We start from the raw sequence: 12,113 nt of genomic DNA, 5'->3' as shown, positions 1-12,113 counted from the left end.
ATTAATGAAAATGTTGCTTCCAAAGGTACAATATCTCCCTCCATTGGTGCACTGTGTTTTCTTTGAACAAGCACCATGCTGCCCTTGCTTAACTATTCTGGGCAGTTACGATAGCTGAAGACTCAGGAGGTGGCCAGGACTGGTTATGAAAACTGGTGATTTAATTTTCCAGTGCCAGACATGGTCGGCATGGACAGGTTGGACTGAAGGGCCTATTTTCTCTGCTTACAGCTCTATAATTCGATGTCCAACACATTCGTAAATCTTAGAACACATAACAGTATAGCGCACAATAAGGCCATTCAGCCAATTAGCTTCTGGTGGGTTGTCCCTTCACCTTCTGGTAATGGGATGAATGAGAGAACCAACATCCCCAGATGGACACGTGTCTAGAGCACAATGCCAATTGGTTTATCTTCATTTTAGTTCAGAGAAGGAAACATGGAAAGACCAGCACTACTCAGATAGGAGCCACTATCTCCACCGTGGAGGAGGACGTGTCTGGATGAGTGAAAGGAATAATAACAAAGCCCTCTCCATGTGTCCAGAAAAGAGACAAACTATAGAATAAATCTGTCAATGTTTACTTTGCAACCACATCTAGTATAAAATAGATTGTGGAATGAGTAGAAACCGAGGAAACAGTCCATTTTCTGTTTGACCCCTCAAGTCACATTGCCACTAAAGGTGGCATTGAGTCTCCTGCCACTTCCCAGCTCTTGGTCTGCAGTCTTGCAAATTAAACAAGGCCTGAAGTGCTCTTTTGAAATATGATGAGAGTTGCTGCCTCCAACAGGGAGTGAAAGTACTTTTTCTAGAATTACCATGAATTTAAGCCGTCTGGGTGTTGATTGAGTTCTGCCATGGAAATGGGCCTTCATCTTCCATTCTGTCTAAACCAGTCAATTCTTTCTCCACATCCTCGGCTCCAAAGAAAACAATCACAGTTTGAACAGTCTGTTCCCCAAGTAACTTCCCCATCCTTAGTGACATCCTTCTATCTCCAATAAAAACTGAAAAAAACTCAGCAGGTCAGGCACCATCTGTGAAGTTAACACTTCAGGTCAAAGTCCTTTCATTAGAATTGGGAACAATTAGAAATTGAACATGCTTTAAGTTGCAGAGAGAGTAGTGAAGATTTATAAATCACAGCTGATTTGTAAACTGTAAAACTGTAAGAAACCTTTTCCTATAACAGGAGTCAAAACTTAGGGGACATAATATTAGGGTAAGGGGTGAGAGGTGGAGAAGGGATCTGAGGATCTGAGAATCTTTTTCTCCCAGAGTATGGTTGGAATGTGTAACACACTGCCTGAGGAGAATGGAAGTGGGTACTTTCACATGTAGGAAGTATTTAGATAAGCATTTGAATTGCCAAGGCATATGGATCAAGTCCTAGTTTATGGATTAATATAGACAGTTGATTGATGGTCAGCCAAAAGATTTGTATCTGTGCTTGCTTACTTACTTACCACTGACATTTAGGTGGTGGTCTTGATGGTGTTCAGGTCTTCCTTCATCTTGCCAGTAGCTTCCTCTTGATTTTCACTACTGTCGGCCATGCAAGTCCTGGTGGAGACTCAGGAATACCATCACATACAGATATAGAAGGATTCTTGATTGCTATTTCCGTAACTGTTTTGTTTGGCCAGTCGGGGTTGATATACTTGAGTTTTGTAACTGTGCTTTATGACTCTTGTGACAGAGAGAGAAAAAATGTGTGTTGGATCTTTGTATCTTTAGAAATACTCAACAGGTTAGCCAACATCTGTGGGGAGAGAATCACATAACAGATCAGATAAGCTGTAGTTAACAAGCCTTCACTACCCTCTCTCCACCCCTCTCCTTTCTCCGCAGTTTAAAACATGTTCAGTTTACAACTACACTGGGCACTAATAACTGGTCTTTGACATGAAGTATTCATTTTATTCCTCCCTCTACAGATTCTGCATGAGTACTTTTGTATTTTTTTCAGATTTCCAGCATCTATAGCATTTAGCTCTTTGATCCTTGTGAATTTCCTCTGCTGCCTCCCCAAACAGTGGTTCTGATTCCACAGTTCTAGCTGCTTTGGCAATTCATCTAGTTGTCATTGTGAACATTGCCTGCTGTAGGCATATGGGGCTCATGATAGATTTAAATTCCAACCAGCTGCTCGCACCAAATGCTCTAGAGAGAGGGAGAGAGATCATTCAATTCATTTCCTCCTGGTGTAAAAAGGAATTATTATTTTGGCAGAGGAGAGACACAGGATGGAGGTTTAAAACCAAAGAGTTATCAAGAATTAGAAGAAATCAGTGTTGAGTAAATTTGAGTAAAATATAAGCCTTCCTTATTTGCTTGTGCTAAACATATGATCGAGTAACAGCTGCAATCCTACCCCATTTCCATAATCGTTAGAGCCAGTGGACCCAAACTTTGGAAACTGGTAGATATACAAATGCAGTGCATCTGCCTTATTGTGTGAACTAGCAGAGAAAGAAATTGATCAATGGTTGAATCATGAAAATCAATTTGACAATGCAAGGTTTTTTTTGACAAAATTCCCTCTTGCCTTCTCCAGACTTATCAGTGGACTGAATTATAAATGGTTTTGCATTTGAGATAAAAGCTTCCCTTCTTACCTTATTCGTGATGCACCTGCAGTTCTTTGCTGGGGTCTCGTCCTTGTCCACCAGTATCTGACGTTGTGTGTCAAACCTGCTGTTGTTTCTTCGTCATATGCCTTCTGGGAGACTGTTTCATTTTAACAAAAACAAAAACAAAAAAATCTCTTCACAAGCTCTGTGCTGGAAACAGCTTAAATTCATAATACATAAATTTAAAGTTGCATTGTGTTGTCAAGGCTTATCGTGACTTTGAGATGTTACAAAACTATATTGGTGTCTCATCAGAATGTCACAGAAACAAGGCCGGCCCCAGACACTGCCCTGGCCTGAGCCACTGAATCATGACAATTGGAAAATGTAGGTGATGACATACTAGCTGAAATACAGACTGCCTCCCAATATTGTACAAGCCTTCTGGTACTCACTGGTTGAACTGCCACATCAATATTAAAACCATAAGACCATAAGACATAGGAGCAGAATTAGGCCATCCAGCCCATTGAGTCTGCTCTGCTATTCAATCATGGCTGATTTATTTTGCTTCTAAACCCACTCTCCTGACTTCTCCCCATAAGCTTTGCCACCCTTACTAATCAAGAACCTATTAGCCTCCACTTAAAACATACCCAGTGATTTGTCCTCCACAGCAATGAATTCCAGATTCATCATCCTCTGGCTAAAGATATTCCTCCTCATCTCTGTTCTAAATTTGGGAACAGATTTGATTAGTGAACTGAGGCAGTGAGCATAATATGATAGAATTCATCCTGTAGTTTGAGAGGGAGAAGTTATAATCAGATGGGTCAGTATTACAGTGGGGTACAGTGGCACTACAATGGCATGAAAGAGGGGCTGGCCAAAGTTGATTGGAAGGGGACACTAGCAGAGATGACGGCAAATCAGCAATGGTTGGAGTTTACAGAAGCAATTTGTAAGATATTATGATACAACCTAGAGATGAAGAAGTATTCTAAAGGGAGGGTAACACAACCGTGGCTGACAAAGGAAGTCAGCATAAAAGCAAAAGGGAAGGCATATAATATAGCAAAAAATTCATGGAAGTTAAAGGATTAGGAAGTTTTTAACAACCAACAGAAGGCAATTAAAAAGGCCATAAGGAAAGAAAAGATGGAATATGAAGGAAGGTAAAAGAGGATACCAAAAATGTTTCAGATATATGAACAGAAAAAGAGGCGAAATTGGGTATGAGGCCACTGAAGAAATGACACTGAAGAGGTAATAATGAGGGACGTAGAAATGGTGGATGAACTTAACAGGTATTGTGTCAGTCTTCACTGAGGAAGACACTAACAGTGTGCCAGAAATTTGAGGGCAACAGGGGACAGAAGTGAGTGTACTTTAGTTACTGTTACTAATAAGAAATGCTTGGGAAGCTGAAAGTTCTGAAGGTAGATAAATCATCTAGACCAGAGGGGCTACACCCCAGGGGTCTGAAAGAGGTAGGTGAAGAGATTATAGAGGCATAAGTATTAATCATCCAAGTATCACTAGATTCTGGAATGATTCTGGAGGACTGGAAAATTGCAAATGTCACTCCACTCTTTAAGGGAGGGAGGCAGAGGAAAGCAAATTATAAACTAGCCTGACTTCAGTGGTTGGTAAGATGTTGGAGTCCACTATTAAGGATGAAGTTTTGGGTTACTTGAAGGTAAGTAAGCCAAAATCAACATGGTTTCCTGAAGGGAAATCTTGCCTGACAAATTTGTTGGAATTCTTTGAGGAAGTGACAAGCAGGATAGACAAAGGAGAGTCAGTGGATGTTGTATACTTGGACTTTCAGAAAGCCTTTGACAAGGTGCCACATATGCTGCTTAACAAGGTAGGAGCCCATGGTATTACAAGAAAGATACTAGCATGAACATAAGATTGGCTGACAGGCGGGAGGCAAAAAGTGGAAATAAAGAGAGCCTTTTCTGATTGGCTGCTGGTGACTAGTGATGTTCCGCAGGGGTCGGTGTTGGGACTGATTCTTTTCTCATTATCATAATCTCCTGCCTGTGTTTCTGTACCACAAGAAAATAGAAGCAGGAGTAGACCACCAGGCCCCTCAAATCTGGCGCACCATTCAATATCATAGCTGATCTCTGCTGTGCCAGTTTCTTATAACCCTCACTTCCTCAATCTTTCAAATATTTGTCAATATCCAATATCTAACCATCAACTGTAAAAAAAAAACCCAAATGTACGGTAATATCAAAACAGCAGGATACTCCCAACTGCCAATTGTACATCAGTAACCAAGAGATTGAACAAAAGACCAGCTTTAATTACCTTGGCAGTTTTATATCACAAGATGCTAGAAGTAAAGTAGAAATAAAAAGCATTGCCATTGCCAAAACCAACTTCCAAAAAATGAAACCCATTTTTACCAACAGACACATTTCTATGACAACAAGGCTTAGGCTACTAAAATGTTGTATCTGGTCAATCGTGCTGTATGCTTCCGAAACATGGACTATTTAACACCAGAACTCCAAAGAAACTTAGAAGCAACAGAAATGTGGTTTCTTAGAAGAATGCTGAAAATATCATACAGAGATAGGGTAACTAATGAGACGGTTCTCCAACGTGCCCATACAAAAAGATCTTTAATGAGAACATTAAATGAGAGGAAACAAATTCCTGGGCCATGTCATCAGAAAGGGAGAAATAAAATGCCTTACATTACAAGGCCGTATGCCTGGGAAACGCGGAAGAGGAAGGCAAAGAAGAAAATATATGGATACTGTGAAAGAAGTAACAGATCTAAGTGTGTGAGATATCATTGACGCTGCGAGGGATCGTTCAATGTGGAGAGCCATGATTGCCCAAGTGTGTAACGCAGAAGGCACATGAAGAAGATGATCCACTATCTAATGATCTGACCATCATCTTCTGAAGCCAGGATATTCCAGAGATTGGCCACCCACAGAGATCACATTTCTGTGCATCTCAGTTTCAGTTAACCAGCCCCACGTCTTGTAACTAGGACCTTGTTGAAGACTATCCTGCAAATGAAAATATTTTAACATCCACCCTGTCAAGTTCCCTAGGATCTTACAAGTTTGAAATAATGTCACCTCTCATTTTTCAAAACTTCAAGAAATACAGACCAAATGTTTAGCCATTTTTTTTTACATATACCCACAGTGCTTTTTTGGGTGAGGGGACCAAAACTGAGTGCAGTATCCAGGTATAGTCTCATTTGAATGGGTTTGAACTACAGGGTTACTTCACTGCAGTACAAAGGAACATGCAGGCTTAACCATTCCACTGCATCCGCAATGGTCTTGCTTACTCTTCCAATAATCTGCTCCTTGTGTATCATTCCATCATCCCTGTGTATGCTGACCTATAATGGTCCCTATTATGAAGCACAATTCTTGTTTATTCTATTGATTCTATTCACCTTCTCACTCTGAAGGCTTCCCTCTCCACCACCATGCCCCCCTCACCCAGTAAGTAAAGCTAACTTGATTAAATGGTTAATCAGTCCTGTTTAAAGATGTTTACTAACTCTACAAGCCACACAATTTAAATTAAAATAGCCATTTGTCAAAGTTGAATTAGGCTAGTGAAACCTTTACAATTCTCTGCAACTTTAAATAATTGATTGGCTGGTTTGTTAGCATTTTTATTCCAAAAGCTATACTTCCCAGAATTCAGCATACCTTGTGCTACAATTTGCTCTGCAGCTTGGGGACTGTTATCAATTAAGTGTGATGATACCACAAGTCTACTTGAAGATCCATTGGTAATGGCAATCAGTTGCTAATGCATGGGAAGCCTCTCGGCCCATTACGTTCATGTTGGCTAAATAACAACCATTGGGAACATTTGCTGGATGTTGCATTGTAGGTTCCAGCACATCAAGTGTATTTCAAATGTAGTTGTAGCTTCTGCTTCTGCTACCCTCTGACAATAAATTCTAGATGCACAATATAGTTTTTTTTTTAAATCCACTTTCTTCTCCAGTAACCTTTAATCTGTGGAACATAACTGACCAAGCCTCACAGGACCTTCCTGTTAATTCTCTCTGGCTTCCTGAAACTTCAAAGCCTCTTGGTTAAATCTCCTCTCAGCCATTGTTGTTCTGAAGAGCATTAAATTGAGCCTCATAACTGAACTTCTCAATTCCTGACTGCATCCTCTAAGACCACCCTCATGTTCTCCTCCCTGCAGTGTGGTAAGCAGAATAAACATTGCAGTTGAAATATGATTCTAAATAAACTTTTGAAAATGAACCCTTAACCATAGGCTATCACTTTCCACAAATGCAAGAATAATATATTTTAACATATTATTCAAATACGGCTGCCCACAGAAATTCATCTTCATTTTGTTTGCTTCATGATGGTGTGCAGTCTAGTGGCTCTACAACAGAGCTATTCTCTGAGGTGATTGCAACATCTACCAAGCCCAGTCAATCAAACAGACTGAACTGAAGCAAGCACTTTGCATTTTAAAATCATTTCTGTGAAAGATCCTTATAAGTCAGGTTTTTATGAATTCATTCTCAGGGTGTAGGCATTGCTATATAGGCCAGCTATGATACATGTGAATATAGTACTGTAAATAATATATCTCACTACTATATTCTCTTGGGTATCATAGCTGGCCTAAATAGATGCCGACACCCCAAGAATAAATTAATAAAAACCTTAAATCTGTAGTCTATGTGGTAACTGGATGTGGTCCTGGACTTATTTCATAATTTACTGGCATAATTCACATATTACTATTTAACTATTTATTATTTCTGTAACTATTACTATTTACTAATAGTAGTATTACTATTACTATCTCTATTACTATTTATTGTTTATGGTGCAATTGTAACGAAAACCAATTTCCCCGGGATCAATAAAGTATGACTATGACTAAAGGCACTTTCAGGGTGCAATCAGGGACAGAGTTTCCATTTCTATACCCAGAAAAACAGTGATCTACAAACGTATTTCCAAGTTGGGATGATTAGTGAGGGGAAGGTATACAGTAGGCGGTTGTGATCTTCTGTATCCATTGCCATTGACATTCTAAGTGGTTGAAATCACAGGTTTGGGCCTTGCTGTAGATAAATTGCAAGTCTCATTACAATCAGGTTCATTTCTACCTCCATGCATACACTTGGTTTGGTACCTTAACCCATGCCCAGGAATTGGGAATGGGTTAAGACATTAATTCCGGTTGTGGCTTTTGCTGCTAATGAAGAGTTGGGATTGATGCTCACAGATGGGCACCTTTATAAGGTGCATTGGTTAATGTGACTGCCTGCAAACTACAAACCAGCCAATCGGGTTTTCTGACGTGCTGTTCTGTATGATGATGTTTTTTTTTACCTAAAGCTGCTGTGTGTTAATTTGTGAAAGTTCTGCTCTGTTTTAACCTCACAGCCTTGTTTTCACTAACTGATTGTATTCTTTTTCCAGCGGCCGCATTCATTATAAGGATATGTACAGTTTATTGCGTGTAATCTCACCCCCTCTGGGCTTAGGCAAGAAATGTCCTCATAGGGTGGCCTGCAAGGTTTGATTTCCAATAAGCTACCAACCTCGGCATCAATGAATGAGTGTGCTTCCTTCTTGTTTTGCATTTCTTGGAGTAGAATGTACAGGAAAATGCAGTCAGCTAGACAATCCAGCATGGAAAATGCACATATTTACCTCAGCCTCAGCCATTGCTGCTTGTTTGAACCAAAACCACTTGGCATCTTGGGTTTAGTACTGTTCATTAGTGCTGTGGGGACAGAAACTGCATTGACAAAGACTGCATCTCCTCACAACAGATTTATCTTTCTGTGCGTCTATGCAATAGTTAGACATTGCATAGGAATTGGGTGAATTTCTGCGACTGACAGACCCGTAAAGAATAACCTTGTAATATTTTTTGTTTGTTTTTGTTTGTTTCCTTCCGTTTTTTATCCTTTCCGTTCGTCACGGACGCATCTTCTTTATTGTTTCATTTCTGCTGCACAGTGGCCGCATCAGTTACACTGATATGTATGAGATGTTGAGGCACATGTCTCCGCCTTTAGGCCTGGGGAAGAAATGCCCTACGCAAGTTGCTTATAAGGTAGAAACGTGTCCTTAGTGTTCAGTGTGTCGGAGAAGCTCTGTGACCTTTGAACTGTTAGGATCAGGGTTCGTGCAGTCCAAATGAAGTGGGAGGAGTCAGAGGGGATTATTAATAAATGTAATCTACTTATAAAGTTAATGGAACAATTACCTCAAATCATCCCAGTTTTATCTAGTTAATTTATTTTACCAGTACAGTTAATTGAAACCCCTGTCCACACCCATAGAGTATTTTAACCCAACAATTGATTCACAGAGTACTGGTTGAACAACTTGACCCTGGTTGTGATATTGAGCTAAATAAACCTCATCCTTTGCTGTTGAAATTTATAAATGTGGTATCAGTGAGCCTGGAAGTCAAAGCTCGCTCTACCTCACAGAAACAAACTCTCGTGTTCTTCCCTGAACCCACATTCCTTTAATACCTTCCCATCACTCCCTCCCTTCCAATCAATTTTCATTGGCTCAGTACCTTGTCAGAAGAACTGACACACAATCAATCAACTGCTGCCGAGATACTACCAGTCTTCTTGAATTATCTTGTGAGAAAGTAATGTAGAGTGGAATCAAATCCTTCAGAGATTCGATAATCCATTTTGGAATTTCAGTTTATACTCACTACTGCTAAGCTATATTTAGATATAGCCCAGATCTCACTCATTTATCGTTCATTCCCAAATGCCCCTGAACTGAAACAGTCAAGAACCAACCACCTTTCTGGGTTTGGAGTCACATATGGGCCAGACCAGAGATTAACAGCAAAATTCCTTCCCTAACTCATAGTAATGAACCAGATGGAAAATTATGACAACCTTTAGGGTCACATTTACTTTAACTAACAGTCTAATTATTCAAAGTTAAATAACCCAGTTAAATATCGTAGCTACTGTGGTGGGATTCAAACTCAGCGGTCCAATAACATAATAACTGGTACCATAGCATTCCTGTCCCTGCAAGCTAACATTTTCATAATTACTCAGTTTGGTTTTATTCAAGATAAAGAATCGTGAACTTAGCAACCATTGGTGCTTCATAGTCTAGGCCCACTTTTTTTCCTTGTCTCCCTCGAAAGCACCAATTCTTGTAGCTTCCACAAATATTTTTAAAATGCATTCTTTGTTTCTGGGCTTTACTGGCAAGGCCAGCATTTACTGTCCCTTGCCTATTCCTAATTGTTCTTGAGAAGTTGATGGTGGGACAACCTCTTGAACTGCCACAATCCAAGCAGTGAGGGTGCTCCCACAGTGAGGGGAGCCCCTGCAACAATAAATGAACAGTTAGGGCGATTGGTGGCCTAGAGGGGAACCTGAAGATCAAGGTGTTCTCATCAGTCTAGACATGAGTGTTGGCAGATGACTTGGCTGATGGGATGGTGAGGGGCATCGAAAACTGACACTGATCCTGCCTTGAATTGATGTGCATGGCCCAGTATTGGTTATAATGGAAATCAAAGAGCACATAGTTTTTTTTCTCCCATAAGCATTGATCTAACTTAAATTTCACCTGTTGTCAGCAAGTGACAAAGATGGACCCTGACCTCTGTATCACAGTCCGTACAGTTGCTCATTTGCCCTTGAGTTAACATTGTCCCCTTTAAATGATTCCAATCTTCAAATGAAGACCCTCCAGAGATGATCCTGCTTAAACAGTTGTAGAACAACTTAGCATCTTCAGTAATCTCCTTTGCAGTCACATTCTACCAGATGTCCAGGTGCAGAATTCCCAAGTTCAACACCGTTGTTGATCCCCTAGAGATTTGGGGAGATCCAGTGAGTCTGAGATCTGAACATTTATACGGAAATAGCAATATTTACAAAGTGTCCCCAAACCACCTTGAACTCTTTTCACATTCTGAATATGAAAGCAAGTTTCAACCCTGCCCTCTTCAGCTTTGCAAAATCTCAATTGGGAAGAATGGAAATTACCATTTATTTAATGGATCCAAACAATATTTTAAAAATATATTTGAAAATATCAAGTTATTTGACAAAAAGCACACTCCCCTTCCTGTGGGTTGCATGACTTTTGTTGTGTGTTTCAGAGAGGGCAGTTCAGTTTCTCTTCAGGTATTCTCTTCAGGTATTTAGGCTGAAGGAGAGCAACAAGTACTCTTCAAGTTCACCTCTGAATGTTTAGCTGTTACTAACTTTTCCAGCTATTACCTATTTTCTTTCTGTCAATGCAGTTCTAACCTGTATTGGTCCCTTTATTCCCTCCATACTACACACCTAGTTAATCATGAATGCGTTCTCTTCATCCTGCATGCTGCGGTGTAAAGATGTGCCAACATTGAAAGGCACGTCTCGTGCAAAACAATGAGGCAACCCCAACTTTTATCCATGATAGATAGATTGGTGTTGATTTACTTGTCCACATCATGGCATATTTATTGCTAAAATCAATTTCATTACTTTCTCAATTGCAAACATTATGAATAGTGTTAACTGAAATACTGCAAATTCTATCCTCCAATAAAACTACAGCAGAATACCTCATTAAAAGTTCCAATGTTGGCAAAACAATGCACCAAACCGAGGCATGAATTCTCCACTTAAAATGCACAATAATTCATGATTTCCTCTCTTTTCTAGCCCATGGATAATATTTCTTTTCTGTTTTGTCTTTCTTCTCAAACTTTTTCTTTTAAAGCCTTAAGACAATATAAACATCCAGTTTTTAAGCATCAGGGACTGGTTGTGAAGGCAGCAATTTTGATCTCATGTAGAGTGTTGTTGCTGGAATCAGGCTTTAGATCATGCTTTAGTGCTGCAGAGTTTTTGCCCTGTATCTGTGGGAGATCAAAGAAATTTATCCCATGAAGGGGCATTCACCATCATGGCCATTCCAGTTGAAGGAGAACTACACAGAGTAATCCACTTCCCAAATATGCCCTTTGTTTGCTTTATTTACAGGAAAAGGCAAATTTCAGACACCAACAAATATCTAGAATAATTATCATGGAGTTCATATTACTTTAAACTTTTTCTATAATAGCCAATCAAGTCTTTTGTACAGTATATTAGACAATAGGTTGAGATGGGGCAGGAAATATGGTTTAGAAAACTGCTGGCTTAAAGTGCAGGGTATTAGAACAGCCCACGTTCACGGACTAATTACTGTTCACACCGAGTGGTTTTTACTCTATCCTTTGTCTGATGCCCCTCACAGGGAGATGATTTAAAACAGCAATTGGTTAGTGAACAGTGGTGGCTGATCTTGTACCCTACCTCATGGAAGTTGTCCACCCTCCCCTCTGATACTTCTCAGCCTTGGATGGTCCATATATACCCCTCCCCACTCACTACCGAATGCTACCCACCCATTTCTACTGTTCCTTAGCTGTTGACCCCCGACAAATGCTTAAAAGTAAGCAACTTCAGTTAGTACTTCATCAGCCTCATCCTTCCTTGCCCTTCCTGTCTCTGAATCC

At 40.0% G+C, this 12,113-nt stretch overlaps 1 protein-coding gene across 1 annotated transcript in view; it reads left to right on the top strand.

The window, feature by feature from the left end:
* Positions 1 to 12,113, top strand: part of LOC134339471 (voltage-dependent P/Q-type calcium channel subunit alpha-1A-like) — a 607,837-nt gene that overhangs the window by 519,218 nt on the left and 76,506 nt on the right. The window contains exon 39 of the mRNA XM_063036009.1: positions 8,585 to 8,681. Within this exon, the coding sequence (XP_062892079.1) occupies positions 8,585 to 8,681 (97 nt within the window). The remainder of the gene's footprint in view (positions 1 to 8,584; positions 8,682 to 12,113) is intronic.

This window comes from Mobula hypostoma, chromosome 29, assembly GCF_963921235.1.
Source record: "Mobula hypostoma chromosome 29, sMobHyp1.1, whole genome shotgun sequence".
NCBI lineage: Eukaryota > Metazoa > Chordata > Chondrichthyes > Myliobatiformes > Myliobatidae > Mobula > Mobula hypostoma.
Note: the sequence above shows the minus strand (reverse complement) of the source record. Positions and strands in the feature narration are given on the sequence as shown.